Genomic DNA, 18,697 nt, shown 5'->3' with positions numbered 1-18,697 from the left:
CTCTGGTCACCACTTCATTTTTTACGAGATTCTAAATTCGAATCTCCCATCACTTGTTGGTGGATAGGGTGTTGAGTTTCTACACATGCGTCTCGGGATCGAAACTCGCATTCCCCTTAAACGATCAAACATATTCCCTTTCTTAGCCAGAATAGAAAGTGACTAAACTACCTCTTGAGGGAAGCCCTCAAGTAGCGGCCTAATGCATCCTATAGTTATTTCTACTTCTAGAGCTGGTGCAGACCCTTAGCATGACACATTTTAGCTCTAAGGCTTCGACAAAGCTTTAAATGACTTATTTTGATCACTATAATCAACAATGGTGGAGCTAGGAAACTTTCACCATGTGGGGTAGCTTAAAGATTTAAATCTTTATAAACAAAGAAACTTAATACTGTATTTTTCGGAGTATGCTCTAGCTTAAGAAAATTTTACAAGGTGAGCCGAGAATTTTTGTTATTAAACAAATACGTGTTAAAATTCAAACAAATCTAAAGTTGTACATGTACAATAAGCGATGAGAAAAAGGATGTAACAAAAAGTGATGGTTTGTAAACTGTATTATATAATTTTATATGGTTAAACCAAGAGAATTAAGATTAGTAACTAAATATATAATAGGTCATATTCGAAAATCAATAAAAATTACACATAAAATATAAATTTTTTATGAAAAGCTACCTAGGCTATAGCCCAAGGTAGCCCTTAACATGGCTACACCATTGATAATTAGGGAACTAAAGTGACCAGAGCGGCTTTTCTGTTTAATTTCTTTACTTTAGAAATAGATAATTCGTATTCTAAAATATATTCTCTCACCAACATCTATGCTATGCCCCAAAAAAAATAAGAAGAAAGAAAAAAAGGGTCGTCAACCTAAAATAGTTTGCTCTCATGTGTGGTTGGACAAGAAACAAGGGTTTCTTATTCTTCAAGTCTACCCCTAAAAATGCGCTAGCACCCAGCCCATTTAATTCACTCAAATGAATAGCAATTGACCCCAATGAACAGTAATTGACCAAATGCATCTCCACCCCTAAAAAATGCGCTAGCATAAAGTCTAGTCAATTCGTATTAAAATATTATTTATTTTTTTATAAAAAAAAATTAGTTTTAATTTCAGATAAGATTTTTAACCAATCTTGTCACGCCACGTGCCATTATCTGAAAGTACTATTTTGTGGATAGATTTCCGATAAGATTTTCAACCAATCCTGACGCGTCACATGTCACTATCTGTTTACAATCCTGTAGCCAAGATTACAGTAAGATTTTCAACCAATCTTGTCACGGCATGTGTCATTATCCGAAAGTATATTTTGTGGATAGATTTTCGATAAGATTTTCAACTAATCCCAACGCGCCATGTGTCACTATCTGTTTACAATCCTTTAGCCAAGATTTCGATAAGATTTTCAACAATCACATAAGGTGGAAGATGATGGTTAGGTATTTATAGAAAAAATAATTATTATTTTTATTTTTATTTTTTCTATATTTTAAAACAATTTTTCATATTTTTTTATTTATTTTTATTAAGTTAATTAATCTAGACTGTTGGATTTGAAAAAGATTGAAATCTAACAGCCAATATTTGGACACGTGGCCAACGGTAATAATTATGACCGTTTTCTTTTCTTTTTTCTTTTTTTAGCCTAAAATCGTGAACCGTTGATTTAGGAATCGGACGGCCCAGAACGCGCCATGTCATGATAGGAGCATATTTATGCGACTTTGTTAACCTATTTCCTTCCATTTACTCAGTTAGTTTCTATTTATTAGAGTGTTTTAAGCCATTTTCGTGTGTTTGCAGGTCCAAATGGCAAAGTTGGCCAAAATGAGCAATTTAGAGCAGTTTTGGACTTGGATTGGATAGCATGTGAATGGAGAATAATGGATGGACGTTTTTGGTGTTTAAATAATGGTAAAAATGTGCTACAAATCTAGAATAATTATATTAAGGTTTGGAAAACAAGGAATCAGCTGAAAACAAGGAGATCTTATCCAACCTTGTCTTATCTTATTATCTTATCTTATCCCATATTATCCAAATATTATCCTATTTAATCCAACATTATCTAAACTCATCTCTAGCTACAATAGGAGTCCTTATCCTATTCTAAATCATTCCCATCTGAATTTAGGAGTCCTTATCATGTTTTACAATGCATATCTGATTCTAGAAGTCTTGAAATCATGCAAATAACCTAATCCTTCTTCTCTTAGAATTGTGCCGTGCCCTATCCTTGTCCTCCAAGGATTGGTGCTGTGAACCCTAGCCTATATATACATAAATTATGCTGCACAAAAAGAGAGGGAGAGCTTTAGAGAGAAAATCAGAAAAATAACTTTGTGCCGCAATTTTTAGGGGAGATAGAGAGGGAGAGCTTTAGAGAGAAAATCAGAAAAATAACTTTGTGTCGCAGCTTTGCAAGGGAGGAATGAGAAGAAGAGCTTTGTGCCGTGACCTGCTATCCAAGACCATTGAAGTGCTGGAGCGTTTCTAGGTTCTTTCTATCCTTAGGTTTAGTTCAATGTTTAAATTAGATTGGTTTTGTTTAATTGCAAACATGTGGAACTAATTTCGTTTTAGTTAGAGGTGAATTCAAAGCCATGAACATATATGTGATATGAATTGATTTCCTCCAGTTATTGTTTTGTAAAACATGAATGCGATTTACTTATCTATTTGATTGATAACTTATTCTTGTATGTTGATTAAGGATGCATACTTAGTTTGCATGCATGAATCTAATGCTAAAATATAAGGGAATTTCACCTAATAGTTATGAACTTATATTTACGAGTAGTGGAAGTCACTAGTCATGATTGTGTTAGTAAATCCATGGCAGAAGTATCATGCAGTTCATAGTTACGAGTGCCTTGTCAATGCTTATAATTTTCATAGAACTTAATGATCTTTGATATGTATCTCTATTATGCAGTTCATATAGGGAACTTGATAAGAATAATTTGATTGCGTCGCTGAGTCCAATTCAATGAAATTAGGAAAATTTGATGGTTAATTTGTGCAGTTCACAGTTAACTTGGGACATTGTCATTCATGGTTTATAGGAATAATAACTAGAAATCGATTTATATGCATATGTGTCATATGTGGAGAAAGACCCTCTAGCTAGCCTTTAACCCTTTAATTCACCTCAATTTCGTGTAACCTTTAATTAGTTCTGCAACTTATTAGTTTTAAGTCAATTTTTGTCCAAACAAACCCCCCTCCTCATGTTTTGAGTCAATTTAGTTAGATTTTTGTCCAAATCACCCCTTAGTGCTTGTTTTGAGTTATTTGAGTCAGTTTAGTTTGTTTTGAGTCATTTTAAGTTTAGTTTTCTGTTTTTTAGTCTAGTTTAGTGATTTAGAGTTTAATTTGTGTAGATTAGCAGCCTTTCTAATCCCCGACCTAGAACGATCCCTACTTTTACGTACTACAACTATCAAGAAGAAGGTTTTAATTTGTGTGTTAGTTTATATCACATCATGTCACTAGCCATTAGGTTTGAATTTCAAGTTTTTTTTTACCGTTGGAAATCCATCGGCCGAATAAACGCCACATGGCTTCTCCCCGCTCTTCTTTATTGCGTCTTTTTTCTATCGGGAACACGCGCCCGACAAAAAAAAAATTATTAGGCCTCGCTGACGCCAGCGTGACGTCACATAAACCGATACATTGCACTACTACGAAATCATTTATCAGTATCGTTATGATAACCAACAAGAAACATATATTACTGTCGGATATTAAACAAAATTCGACAGAAAAATGGATGCAGTGGTGGATATATTAAGCAACAGAATTGTCAGCGTCAGGAAATGAATTTTCCGATAGAAAATACTCTAAAACCAACAGAAATTGTGTCAGATATAACCGACAAAGAAGCTCTGTTGGATAAAACCGACAGAAAATACTCTAAAACAGACAGAACTTGTGTCAGATATAACCGACAAAGAATTTATTAATAATGATTAATAAGAGCATTCTCTGTCGGATAAAACCGACAGAAAATATATTAATAATAAAAAATATATATAAATCACTTTCTGAATCATTTGTTTCCTTGTCAAATGTATTAATTTCTGCATAACAATAAAGAACCAAGCCATTACTGCTGCTTAGAGAAGACACAAAATTCCTAGTTTTTTTCACTATGCTCAGAGAAGGCAACAGTATGAGATTTACTGCATAATGATTTATCAATACAAATCTACAAAAAAAGATTATGGCAACAACTACATGTACCTCAAAGACACATATTATGATTTTCACGTAAACATTCATGGTGTTAATTCCTCTTGTGAATAGAACGTATCCGATTCTGAAAAGTTGGTTAAGACTGGAAGTTTCTTGCACATTAAGTGCTTGCGTCTCTACAACAGCAACAAAATCAAAATGGTATCCGTGTTTACAATGTCGTATCCTGCTTTTTTATACATGTTGAATGGAGCTGTATCAATCATCCTGCAATGCAAGTACACCTCTTTTGAGGAACTCATCTGCGAGATTAGTTCCTCGCTTGCCTTCAAAAGATGCCATATAATGCTCATCCTGAAAATTTACAAAGTCATAATCTTAAATCAAGTCTCATTTGAGACACAGTGAACTAAAGCTTTGTCTTTTCAAATCTGGTATTATATGTGGGTAGTTTTGTGATCATTCAGTTCAAAAAAAAATACAACTTCAATCTGCGAATTACGACAAGAATACAATGCAATGCAATTATGCCGAGCACACAACATGCCCAAGAAACAACATTTGATAAAGTAAAACTTGAATTGGGGAAGCAAAACAAACCTCCAAAGTGATTTTTTCACCGCCATTTTACTAATATAAGGCGAATTCTTGGGAGGAGTTGGTGTAGGAGGAGAGGCAACGACACCCTTTTTGTTAAAGCAAACTTCCACAGTCCCCGCCAAAAGCTCAACTTCATCTTCTTCTTCTACTTCTTCCAGTTGTTCTTCTTCTTCTTTGCCCTCTTCTTTTCTTTTTCTGTATAATGAGATGAGCATGGCGGTGTTGGGAAGAAGCTCCATTCTTTCAAACAAGTATTGCTTGACCAAGTAGCCCAGCACAGACACAAACCTAGAAGGCAAAAGTATCGACTCCACGAATGACTCGGCGAGCAACCAAGCCATTACTGCTCTTAGAGATGGAGGGGTTTTATTTTGGAAAATTTTCATTACTGTCGATTAAAACCGAAAGAAAAAAAATTTTAAAATAAACACCGACAGAAAATTTTCATTATTGTCGGTTAAAATCGAAAGAAACATTTTTTTTAAAATAAAAACCGACAAAAAATTTTCATTACTGTCAATTACAACCGACAGAAACAAAATGGCGGCAAAAATCCCCCCAAAATTCCCTCCGAAAATTTTAAATTCCCCCCCCCCCCAAAAATTTGTTACGATTTAAAAAATAATAATAATAATTTTGTGGTTTAATAAATAAATAAATAATATGTATTTAAATAGAATACGTTTTTAAAAATTAAATAAATAATTGTTTGGTTTAATAGATAATTTTTACACTTTTGGTTTAATAGATAATATCCCTTGTAAAATATGCGATAAAGAAACAAAAAGAGAATTGTACAATAAAAATGTCATCACGCAAACTAAATATTGTCTAATCAATACTTGAAAAACATAAATAAAAATGTAGCACAAATTACTTTTCCCACTTCAAAATTTAGCAAATTTACCATAAATATGCATTCTACGAAACTAGTGGATACTATAAAATCTTATTTTATACTTAATGGAAGCATAACATTAACTCTTAAGTGTTTAATTAATCTACTGTTTTGACGCGATACACATTCTACGAAACTTTTTTCAATGATCTAACCGTCAAACTTGTTTGTACACACTCCGAGATCACATACGTTAAAAATCACAAAAAACAAACACTCAGATATTAGGTAACAAAACAAAAGTTTTTTACGGTTATAAACGAAAAATCACAATTTAACGGTTATTTTAGCTCCGATTTTGATGATTTTTTACAGCTACACTTCTCAACCCTATAAGAATGCATTGAATGAATTCGATCTTCAATTTAAAATATTTACACTAGTGGATACCACAAAATCTTATTTTATACTTGATGGGGTAGTATAACATTAACTCTAAGTGTTGGTTTAATCTACTGTTTTGATGTGATACGCATTCTATGAAACATTTTTCAACGATCCAACCGTCAAACTTGTTTGTACACATTCCAAGATCTCATACGTAAAAAATCGCAAAATACAAACATTCAGAGATTAGGCACGGAACAAAAGTTTTCGATGGTTATAAACAAAAAAATCACAATTTAACGGTTATTTTAGCTCCAATTTTGGTGATTTTTTGCAGCTACACTCCTCGATCCTATAAGAATGCAATGAATGAATTCGATCTTCAATTTAAAATATTTACACTAGTGGATAAATCTTATTTTATACTTGATGGAAGTATAACGTTAACTCTTAAGTGTTTGTTAAATCTATCAATTTGATAGGATATGCATTTTATGAAACTAGTTTCAACTATCCAACCGTCAAATATGTTTGTATATACTCCGAGATAGCATGTGTAAAAAATCGCAAAAAAAAAAAAAAAAAAAAAACATTCAGAGATTATTCTGGCGGCCGTCCAAAATTTTGCTTTGTTCCTGTCGGTTATATCTGACAGGGCCATGAGTGAAAAAAAATATTAAAAAATGTGTTTATTTATTTATTTATTTTTAATCAATATAACATTTTAAAATAATAAAATCAGACATGATAGAGTACACCAGATGTTCATGTGTGTTTATGTGCCAAACAATGTGCTTTGTGTCGCATTGAAAAAATTGTTTGAATTTCTTTGTATCTTGTTGCTTGCATGTGAGGGAGCATAATCCTTATTACAAAAATGATTGAGCTTCAGATTGTAGTATGTTGTTATTATTCTCTCAGAAATTTTATGACCCGTGGGAATTGGGTTCATTAGACTTTAGGGTCATGAGTGAAAAAAAAATATTTAAAATATGTGTTTATTTATTTATTTTTAATCAATATAACATTTTAAAATAATAAAACTTTCATTTATGTCGGTTATAACCGCCATAATACTAAAATAATAACCGCCAGAATACTAAAATAATAAAATAGTCAATTTATGTCGGTTATAACCGCCACCATTAACTTAAAAACCGCCAGAATCTGCGACTAAATATCCGCCAGGACTTTATGTCGGATATAACCAACATGATTTTTCTAATATGCGCAACTAATTAAATGATGTGTCGAATATAATTTATCCAACAAGATTTTTCTAATATTCGCCACCATCATCCGCCACCTAAAGCTAATATTGTAGTAGTGTTGCTCAGCACATTTTGGGCTGACCTACACGTTGGCTTGGGTTGTGGGTTGGCCTATTTGGATTAGCCGGAGGGGATTTGAGTGAAGCCAGCCTATTTTTTAGGCTTTGTCCTAACCTACCCCATTGGGGTGGACTTGCTCTTATGGTTCCTTGTTTTTAGTCACTCGTTTTCCAAAGTTTTAAAGCCCACAAACCCTCTAAAACTCAGGATGATAGAATAAATTGATTTCAAACTCACATTGATATTCGAATTTAATATCTCTTATTTATAAGTAAAAAAAATATCACTAAATCATAATAATATGTGGCTTAAAAACTTTTAATGCAAAACCCTAGCAGTCAATTATTCTCTTCCATTTTTCTATCAATTATGCAACAACAAGAAGTCCGAAAATCGGCGCCAACTCAGACTGTCAACTGAGAAACAAATGCTTGAGAGGGAGGGGCGACAAAATGTGAATACTCCAATCCAAGTTCTTTATGTTTTATTTTTAACAAACTATGTTTATAAATCATATTAGATACAGATGATTCTAAGAAAAATGAGAAGAGAGAGAACTATATATTAAACGGATACATTGGGCTAAAGTCTACATACGATCAAGTCAGGCAAGCATTGCATATTCGACACAGAATAACTAAAAACACCTTTCTTCGAATATGTACGATATTCATTTATATGGGAAAAATGCATACAATAGAGAATAACGCGCATTTAAGTGGCCACATTAAAGCTTTATCAGGACTTTCAACTTATTCAAAAAAAAAAAAAAAAAAATTCGGGCACCAAAAAGGACTTTCAACTTTGTCAATACTCTCTCTCTCTCACACACACGTAACTACTACACGACTGCTGTTGTTTTCCAACATCAAGACTCTCTCTCTCTCTCTCACACGTAACTACTACACGACTGATGTTGTTTTCCAACATCAAGACTCTCTCTCTCTCTCTCACGTAACTACTACATGACTGCTGTTGTTGGCACGTAATTACTACACGACTGCTGTTGTTTTCCAACATCAAGACTCTCTCTCTCTCTCTCACACACACGTAACTACTACACGACTGCTGTTGTTTTCCAACATCAAGACTCTCTCTCTCTCTCTCTCTCTCATAACTACTAGACGACTGCAGTATTGTTGCTAACCTCTTCTTACTTTACTTGAATGGCGTTCAAGATTATGCACAAATTAGGAACGCTTTGCCACAGTTAGAATCTTATGCTACTTGTTTAATTAGTGTTAATGCTGGAATTTTCTGGTTTTTTTTTCAAGTGTACATGTGAGCTGTTTCGTTTGTTTAAGCTTTTTGTAGTGGTGGTTGGCTGTGAATTTATTATTCATGAACAAATTAAAACAAGTTAGAAGGAGAATGCACTTAATTTATAGGGTGATTTTGTATAAAATCAATACAAAGTTATCATATTGACAATATATCAACAATATTTATGTTAATTATAAATAGGTCAATCATGTATTATGACACTTAAATGCATTTAAAATAAACAAAAATTACATAATCTGCCATTACAGCTGGCACCTACTTCAATTGACACCCCCCTTCTCAGACCTTGCATTGCAGTGTCCATTTCCTAGTTCCCTTTTTTTCCATCATTCACACGCCTTCTATGCTTCATTCTTCGAGCGATTATTTATTTTTATGTTTAGATTCAAACACTGCAATGCAGTGTTCTTTTCCATGTCCTATTTTTCTTGTATTATATTTTGATTCAGAAACTACAACACAGTGTCTGTTTCCTGGTTCTGTTTTTTTTTTTTTTCCTTTTTACATTTTGATTTCTTGGTTTTGTTTTTCTTTTCTTTTTTACATTTTGATTCAAACACTACAATGCAGTGTTCGTTTCCTAGTTCTTTTTTTTTTTCTTTTTTACATTTTGAGTTAGACAATACAATGCAATGTCCATTTCCTGGGTCTGTTTTTACATTTCTATTCCGACGCTGAACTGCAGTGTTCGTTTCCTGGTTCTCTTCTTCTTCGCGTAATCTTTTCCACATTTCATGGAGTCTCTCTCAACCCATAAAATCACTTTTTTTTAAAAAAATTATAAATTTCATATCATAGAACAAAAAGAGATAGAACCCATCAAATTAATCAAAACACAAAAAGATTTCAAACCCAAAAGAAGAAAACATCAAAACCCATAAAATTCAACCCAAAATTCATCCCTCGCAGATCCTTGTCACGGCTTTACCCGTTTCAGTCTCAACGAGAAGGCCTTGCTGGTGAAAGATGGTGGCAGCGAGGTGTATGTATTGAAATTAGAGCTTTTTGGGTTTGATTTCAAGTCTTTTTTCTCTTGTAGGTGGTGGCGGTGGTGTGGCGTCGTCAAAGAGTCCCACCAAGAACAAGTTGCTGGATTGGGAGTGGGAGAGGGCTAAGAGAGATCGATGTGGTGAGCACACGTGGACGGCTAGATTGCATATTTCGCAAATCTACTTAGCGGTTGGTTGTGGGGTGGAGAAGAAAGATCGGGCAGCATGTAGTCACAATTTTTTTGAAAAAAAATGAAAGAGAAGGAGAGAAGGATAAAATTTTGACTATTGATAATGCCTTAAAGCCCATGTAGCATTTATCATTGATCTATACTTAATTAATAAAAATATATCATTGATTAAGTCTAGAACAAAAATATGTCACTAATATATTGCCAAATAGTAAAGTTTTATTGATCTTTGACTAAATTACTTTAATTTCTATTATACAACAGTGAAAATAGAGTGCATTTTTGCTTACCATCATTTAGTATGGTGTATGCTCACCACCCTATTTATCACCGTTAGATGAGTTTGAATTTTGAGATTTATGTTTATCCACTACACAAATCTCGAAATTCAAACTCATCTAACGGTGATAAATAGGGTGGTGAGCATACACCACACTAAATGATGGTGAGCAAAAATACTCCCCTAAAAATATACATAATAAGGTAAATTGGAAAACAAAATAAACACGCGTGTGTATTATACTATAAGTTTCAGCAAATCATTTACTACCACGCATGTAATAAATAAATAGTAGTGAATTAGTGTTAGATTGCTCTATTAATTAATGGACTTTCTCTTCAACACACTATGTTTCAAGATCAATTTTTTTTTCTCTTCTCTTAGTGTAGCTTAGAATAGTACTATCGCTTATAATGAAAAGAAAGCAATGAATAAATAATCTCATGTTGAAAATGATCTATTCTCAATTTTATCAAGTTATTATTACCAAGCAATGTTGTTTACAAAATATGTTAATGGCTCTTACAAAAAAAATTATGTTACTACGTGATGATAGAGATATACACAAAACTATATACAATGTAAGAAATCTAATATGAAATCCAAAAATTGCTTTTACGATATGCTCTTACCAACCAAACTACTAGCGTTGCAATTAACACATTATTCTAAGTTTAATTCCAAATAAGTAAATAAAAATAGACGTTTATGAATTAGGTCAACTAAAAGTTATTTGCATGTCTGGTAGTATTCCTCTTTGCTTAAAAGTGAGAGGTTTTAAGTTCAAATCTCGTGAATGGAAAATTCGATATCAAATTAGGCTGCCCATTGTGTGGTTTAGCCGAACACCCCCTCTCCCAGTTTAAAAATATCGATATACTCAAAAAAAGAAGAAGTTATTTGCATGATATTATCCAAAAATTAGGGTAAAATATGAGTGACGAAAGCACCACGAGTCATGCCTTAATATGTACATTATGTTGCCATTGTGCCACAAATAATATTTTGATGCCATTTTGGAATTTCCCGGAAAATAACACATCCGTGTTTGAATTTTTCTCAGCAAAACCTATTTGAGTGGATATTTAATGTTGGGCTTAGTGCAATTGGAAGCCCAAGAATGCAAAAAATAGAAGGAGGATTAAGCTCAGACAGTTGGCAGCCCAGGAAGAATTGAAAATCATTTTTGCCAAGAAATAGGCAACAAGCCTATTTGAGAAGTGACAGACAGATGACAACTCACCACCAGCAAAAAGTACTTTTCAAGGGCATAGATAGGTAAATAAACGGTGACTCATCATGCTCTGGAGGCCATCACCAAAACGGGGAGGCTTGGACAGTCGGGTTAGAGAGTCTAAAAGCAACGAAGGACACAAGGAAGAAGGATACTCAACCAATCAATAAAAAAACATCCAACTTTGCACTTTAACAAAGCAAGAAACCATAAAGCTTTAGTTTGTTCAAACTTTATCATTTTTAGCTGCAGGTGCACCATAGAAAGCCATTTTTTGTCAAGTTTTAGAAGCTCTGTTACCCTTCCCGTGTATTGTAGTATCAAATTCCTTTAGTAAACCCGATTTGTAATTCACTCTCCAAAGATTACAACCCCTGTAAAACACAAAGAGAAATGGTTACAAGAAGACAAACCTTGCTTGACAAGGTCATACTCTTACCTGACTGTTTGTACTTACATAAAGTAGAGTTGTTGTTTTATGCATTTCTGTTGTACTTACATAAGGTAGATCTCCAAAGATTACAACTCCTATATCATTTTTGACTGCTTTTCGTTCAAGGTTTCATCTATGGTTAATCTTGCTAAACTAATTAACCTTGCTTCTTTAGTGTTAACCGTAATCAAAGAAATAATTTGAAGGACCTTGAACTCCCTTTATTTGGACATATGATATTATGAGTAAAAGTCCTTGTTTACAAGGCAAGAAAAGAACTTTATACAGACTTAACTCATCTGTAAACAATCCAATCGTACTAAGAAGTCTAAATAACTTGTGGCGCAAGTAATCATCTCACTTAATAACAAATGAAGAACAATATGATATACAAAGATAACGGTGGCACGCTCAGACCCATATTAGTTTTGATTGTGAGTCTCAAGACCTAACAAAGGCCCAACAAATGCACCATTTAAACTAACAACAAACTTATATTGTAGTACACCAAACGGCAAATCTTACCTTATAGGCAAGATCCAGGAGAGTTGTGTGAGGGACAGATCTAGCCCAAGGCAAAACCACCCAACGCTATTATGCGCCGCTCATTTATTACTTGTTCCGGTTCCACCATAAAAACGTTGAGATATGGCTCTCAGCCTACCCACCCCATTCCCGCACCATCAATAAACCATGCCACCATCAGCAGCCACCAATTTCTTCCACTACCCAAATCTCAGAATCTTCCCCCGCTGTTCTTGTTGGCTCAAATCTCTGAAACCCATTTCTTTTCCCAGATTTCCCACCAAAAAACTGGATTCCTCAGGTGGGTTTGTTCCAAAGAAAGCTGTTTCAGGGCAGAGGAGCAGAGTCATGGGTTCCAACTCCATGGTTGAGCTGATAAAGATGCTCCCTTTTCGAAACGCCGATGGCGAAGACGGCGGCGGAGAGCTTCATCGTGAAGATTACATTGATGGGACTTCGGAGTTGAGTCCTTTGGTTGTGGATAATGGGTTGGAATCGAAGCTCAATCGACTGGTTGGTAATATCGCCTGTTTCATGTTTAGTATTGGGTGTTTTACATAGACTTAGAGAAAAACGCTTCAAATCCAATACTGTAGTACTAATAATTAATTTAATTAGAGCACGACCTTAAAGTGTTTTTGTATAAAACTTATAGTTGTCGGGTTTTATTTTAATTAGAATGATGTTAAGGGATTGGTTTGGGTTGGATGCAGAGCAAGTGGATTATATCTGCTTTATTTGCTGTGGTGATTCTATGGAGGCATGACGGAGAAGCCATATGGGCTGCAATGGGGTCTGTTGTAAATTCAATCCTATCTGTTATGCTCAAAAGGATACTGAACCAGGAGAGGCCAATTCCGTCGTTGAAATCTGAGCCCGGAATGCCTTCTTCCCACGCACAATCCATCTTCTACATTGTTATGTTCACTGTTTGGTCAAGTAATCTCTCTTATCCCTCTTGATATTGTGTTTCTCCGTTAACTGAATGTTGTATGCTTTTTAACGGAAGAATCCCCGCCCTCTTGCACTCAAGTTGAATCCACCTCCCCGTAGATTAGAGTATATCTTGTTGCTTGAAAAAATGTATGTTTATAAGATATAATACGCTGATTGGTGTAAACTACTATAATCATGTTGACGTGGAATGCGAGCTTAATATACATTGTTCATCCTTTCCTTGATAGCTTAAGTTTCATAGAGCAGTTTGCAGCATAATGTCATTGGGAAGGATGCTAATGACAGCTATGAACTTTTACAATTTCAAATTGTGGTCAGAGGAATATTTAGGGGAAAATAGTCAGTTTTTAAGGCACTAATGATTGCCATCTGCCGAGCAACTAGAGTCTAGACACATCTAAGGGTCAAGATGTCTTCTAATCTTCATCATTGAATGAATTAGATGACCTGTCATTAGATTGATGATGCCTGCCTTTAAATCTTATCTCTAAAGTTTCGTGAAGATTAAATTTTTAGGATTTTTCCAGAAGACAGTGAGTCAGCTATGTGGGATTGTAGTCGCATTTTTCAATCTGTGTGATATGAGGGAGTTAGCAAAATTCTTAACATATGTCGAAGAGTACATCTTTAGGGGATTTTCTGGTGTGACTTTGTCTCAGCTCTGATACCATGAAATGCAACCGGATGAAATTTATGAGAATAACTGGCATGCAGTGTTTTTGTTGGTGTTGATGAGAATTGGCATGTAGTTTTCTTGTTTTTGTGAGTCAAATATCAATCTGCTACCTCTATTTTCTCATCCAATGCTGTTTACATGTGTGCTGCTATTGCAGTTGTGGAATGGCTAGGGATCAATGAGATTTCTGTGACTGTCACTGCATTTGCCTTGGCGTTTGGTACATATTTTGTAAGTATTCAATCATGTGTTGATTTCAGTTAAATAATGCTTTGAAGCTCAGCTGCATACTCTTTTTTTTTTTTTTTTTTTTGGTCAAAAGCTCAGCTACATACTTGAGTGTTCAAGATCTTCAGTTGATGCCCTACCCAAAAGAACAAATTTGCTCACCATGGTGAACATTACCACAATATTATGTGTCATTGGATGAGTTTGATTTAATATAATCCGTTACACGAATCTCAGAAATTCAGTTCATCCAATGACGTTTAACGTGTGGTGGCGAGCAAATCTATTCTCAACTCAATAAATGCTGGACATGCAAAGAATGAACAAGCAACAATATGCCTTGACTAGATAGTAGATCCGAAGTAAACAGAACTGAAGGGGATTTAGATTGCTTATGTATATCTTTATTATTTGTCTTTGCAGTCGTGGTTACGAGTCTCTCAAAAATTTCATACACTCAGCCAAATTGTTGTGGGTGCTGCATTCGGAACTATTTTCGCCATCTTTTGGTTCTGGACATGGAATTCTTTTGTGGAGAAAGCATTTGTTTCCTCTTTATGGGTTCAAATAGTTGTATCTGTGGGGGCTGCTGGATTTTGTCTAGGATTTGTTGTGCATGTAATTCGTTATTGGCTCAAGGATGAAAGGTGAAAAACCACGTACATTGATTTGATATAATGGTAAATTGCATTTCCACTAGTAGATCTCATTTTATGCTTCTGGCTTTTACGTTTCTGCTTTTTTTTTTTTCTTTCTTATAGTTATAGCGGAGGATCCTCATCGGGGCATTGAAAAGAGAAATACCATTAGACTAAGAAGTAGTCGGTAATTTTAAATTTCTGTTGAGTGTCAGTTTTAGTTGATGAATCAGAAATTTGACTGGTGACATGCAGAGGGTTGAACGCCTTCCGATTATCCAGCTACAAAATGCATGGATGAAGAAAAAAAAAATTGTATACAAAAATTTGAGAAAGCATATAAAGGAGTGACAAAATGGTTTGAACAAAATCTGTTGTTTCAACAGTTAATTGTATAGGAGTGAAACTTACATGCAATCCAAACACTTTGAACCCAGCGCGCTAGCCTTTAAACCCGGCATGCTTTGAATTAGAGATGCAGAGCCCTCGGATGTTGACAAAGCCGAAAGAGACCTCTTCGAGAGTATGTCTTCGATAATGCCTGACCTTTTAATGCGACCCCGGATCCAAATTTTCATGCGACTTCCTATCCTTGAACGTCAGCCAAAGATGCAATTTCATTTGGTTCCATAGATTTCTTTAAATTTAAGAGGATCCCACTTAATATAAACTGGACTCTTGCATGTAGTCTGACGTAGCTTCATCCAACTGAAGAGATTAGCTTTAAATTTTTTATGGTTTAAATGCTAACCTTCAACGTCAATTAGTGAAGAACCAATTTTCTGAATTGTATCTTCTGCCTTTGAAGCTAGTAATTCCAGCACACTGTATATATCATCAGCTTGTGGATGAGACCGATCTCCAGTGACAAATGCAGAAGGTCGATCCTCGACCTTTATTTCCTTACTTCTGCCGCTTCCCTCCATTTTCCTTTAGCAGCATACATGTTAGCCAGGGTAATGTGAGTCGCTGCAGAACTCGAATCCAATTTAAGGATCTCATCTGCAGCACGTCTTCCACAGTCGACGTCACCGTGGAGCCTACAAGCTCTGAGGAGAGTGGACCAAAAACATCATCCTGTTGAACTGGCATACTTTTGATCATGTCCTCTGCCTCACTTAGCCGTCCAGCTCGACAGAGGAGATCACCCATGCAGCCATAGTGTTCTTTTGCAGGATTAATCCCAAAGTCATTGCTCATTGAATTGTAGTAGTGGAAACCAAGATCAACCAGTCCAGCATGGCAACAAGCAACAAGAACACCGATGAAGGTTGCCGAGTCTGGTTTCAGACCAACCCTAGGAATCTTCTCAGACAGATCAATGGCTTCTCGGTAGAACCCATGTTCAGCATATCCATTAATCATCGCCGTCCATGAAATAATATCACTAAGTTCTGTCACATCAAAGATCTTTGCAGCTTCTTTTATACTTCCACATTTCGAATACATATTCACAAGAGCACTTTGTACCATATATGTAAACTCTAAACCGACAAACAGAACATGAGCGTGCAGTTGTTTCCCTTGTTCAAGCATCGACATGCTTCCACAAACACTCAATACACTAGCAAGAGCAAACTCGTTTGGTTTTGGTCCGTCCCTTCTGATCCACAACAAAAACTGAAAAGCTTCTTCCCCGTAACCTCCTTGAGAATACCCGGCAATTAAAGTGCTCCATGAAACAATATCTCTCCTGCTCATCTTATGAAACACCTTAGAACCTGAAGCCAAACGCCCACACTTGGCATACATGGTTACAATGGAATTTCCCACCGACAACAAAGAGATAAGACCCCTGTGTAAAACGTGGGCATGCAATTGTTCACCCCATTCAACTCTAACAAGATTGGCAACTCTAGAGATGACGCCTGCAAAAGTGTATTCATTAGGACTCACACCGGCTTCCTGCATTCTTATAAAGGCTTTGATTGCACGGTACTCTTGACCTGTCCAAACATAAGTCGTAATGATTGATGTCCATGAAACGATATCCAGTATCCTCATTTTTTTCAAACAACTGCAACCCGTAGTCTAATTTGCCACATTTGTTGTACATGGTGGCAAGAGAGTTTGTCACATTGGGCTCTCATCGAACCCATTCTTCATTGTTTGCGTGTGAATTGCTCTCCCATATTTCAAGGCACCCAAATCAGCACACGCCTTCAACAAGATAGCAAACACATATGTGTCATACCGCACCTTCGACCTCCACATGTCAGAAAAATACTCCAACCCTTCTACATTGTAACCGGCACGAACAAGCCAGTTATAACAGTAGTCCAAGACACCACATTTCTTATCGGCATTTCGTCAAAAAGCCTGTATCCTTTCTTAATCTTACCAATCTTCATATACATGTCAAGAAGCGCACTGCCCACGAAGACCAAATATACTGAACCCGATTTCATCGAGTATCCATGTATTACTTCCCCATAAGACCAACGTAGCCTGAAGTCATATTGGTCCATGAAATCATATCTCTCGGAAGCATTTGATCGAGCATCTGCCGGGCTTCGCCAACATTACTGGTTTTAACTAGCTGCGTTAATTGAGCGTTGAGTTCAAGCATATCTACATGATTACCCAAATGGGTCTTCTGATGTAGATGGTCTGGTTTTGCATCCGGAAGAAGAAGGTTTCTGCATTCTGCGTGAGCGAAGGCTGAAGCTGTAAATATTCGTCGAATATGAGGTCTAATTGATAAAATCATGTTCTGGTTATCGAGCGACCATGAGAGACATTTGGCGCCTACAGGTTAGAAGCGCGGAATATTTTTCTGGCTATTGTTGTCTAATGGACATGGGATTAACTCAATCTCAATCAGAAATACTCTGCGACTGGTTTGGCACCGAGGGAGACTAATTTGTTTGAGCGCACTTTTCCGAGTGTACTCGTAACACAGACGCGTAACGTTATTAGGTCATATATTATAATATAGCATGCATAATGTGTTTCGTATCAATAAATAAAACACATGTTATATTGTTATAACGTGAGTGGATTTGTTGTACTCGTAACACAGACGCGTAACGTTATTAGTTCATATATTATAATATAGCATGCATAATGTGTTTCGTATCAATAAATAAAACACATGTTATATTGTTATAACGTGAGTGGATTTGTAAAACCCCAACATGATGGTTTCATAATGAACCCTAAAATTTATTGTGTTTGAAGAGGTCATGAGTTCATGTTCTATGTGTTCCATGAACAACACTCGTAATAGCATAAGAAAACTTTTGGATGTGACAGTTCATGTGTTACAATATAAATAGACGACATGATTAATATAACATCAATTTATGATAATAATAGTAATAATAAATAAATTCACATGTTATAATATAAATCGATTAGTAACTTCACGTAAATTCATGATAGTCACACTAAAAAACTCTAGTTGAATATTAAGCTCCATAGTCGAAGCGATATGCTACATGCCTTGAGATTTAACAGGCTTACAAAACTCTAAGTCACATCGATCTCCAACCATTGTAGCCTCGAGATTTCATCCCACAAAGAGCAACACAAGAACAAATTAGGGTTTTCATTTTGCAGCAGCATTACAAGCTTGACAGAATGAAATAACATGTTTGACTTTGAAGCTGTCTGGTTTTCTACAAACCAGAAAACTTCCTGGAAAACCAACTTCACACTTGACAAGTGACAACATAAGTACGAGACGTCGAGACATGTAGGGCAAAGAAAAGTGCAAACTATACGTGTAACACAAGTTTCCTTCCTGGAGGGAAAAAGTTCATCCGAATCATCTCTAACAGAGAAACCATAACAGCAAGCCTCACAAGTGTAATGCATTTGATCAATCTCCTATAGGCTTGCCTTTTTAAAGAGTGTATACACACACACACATATATGTGTGTGTATATATATATATG

General features: G+C 35.5%; 1 protein-coding gene and 2 pseudogenes across 2 annotated transcripts; 1 reads left to right on the top strand and 2 right to left on the bottom strand.

The window, feature by feature from the left end:
* Positions 1-4,290: 4,290 nt before the first annotated feature.
* Positions 4,291-5,148, bottom strand: LOC137713481 (GCN5-related N-acetyltransferase 5, chloroplastic pseudogene; annotated as a pseudogene).
* A 7,190-nt stretch (positions 5,149-12,338) lies between these two features.
* On the top strand, positions 12,339-15,168 carry LOC137709003 (lipid phosphate phosphatase epsilon 2, chloroplastic). 2 transcript variants are annotated; one of them, XM_068448152.2, is made up of 5 exons: positions 12,342-12,812; positions 13,013-13,238; positions 14,090-14,163; positions 14,584-14,807; positions 14,922-15,168. In XM_068448152.2, the coding sequence occupies exons 1-5, from the start codon at positions 12,468-12,470 to the stop codon at positions 14,950-14,952; spliced, it is 900 nt and encodes a 299-aa protein (XP_068304253.2). In that variant the 5' UTR covers positions 12,342-12,467; the 3' UTR covers positions 14,953-15,168. The 2 variants fall into 2 exon arrangements, with proteins under 2 accessions (XP_088541879.1, XP_068304253.2); XM_088685753.1 differs by lacking the exons at positions 14,584-14,807; positions 14,922-15,168 and adding an exon at positions 14,255-14,573 and having other exon boundaries at positions 12,339-12,812.
* LOC137708995 (putative pentatricopeptide repeat-containing protein At3g47840 pseudogene) lies at positions 15,122-17,508 on the bottom strand (annotated as a pseudogene).
* Positions 17,509-18,697: the final 1,189 nt, after the last annotated feature.

Source organism: Pyrus communis, chromosome 15 (genome assembly GCF_041283825.1).
Source record: "Pyrus communis isolate YQ-2024b chromosome 15, ASM4128382v1, whole genome shotgun sequence".
In the NCBI taxonomy this organism is placed as follows: Eukaryota; Viridiplantae; Streptophyta; class Magnoliopsida; order Rosales; family Rosaceae; genus Pyrus; species Pyrus communis.
This window is presented reverse-complemented; position numbering and strand designations above follow the sequence as displayed.

What these genes read in the sequence shown, in the direction of transcription:
- LOC137709003 (XM_068448152.2), top strand. Translation starts at nt 12,468, where the DNA reads ATGCCACCATCAGCAGCCACCAATTTCTTCCACTACCCAAATCTCAGA. An exon ending in TGGCGTTTGGTACATATTTT is followed by an intron (nt 14,164 to 14,583) that starts GTAAGTATTCAA and finishes TTGTCTTTGCAG; the next exon opens with TCGTGGTTACGAGTCTCTCA. An exon ending in TATTGGCTCAAGGATGAAAG is followed by an intron (nt 14,808 to 14,921) that starts GTGAAAAACCAC and finishes TCTTTCTTATAG; the next exon opens with TTATAGCGGAGGATCCTCAT.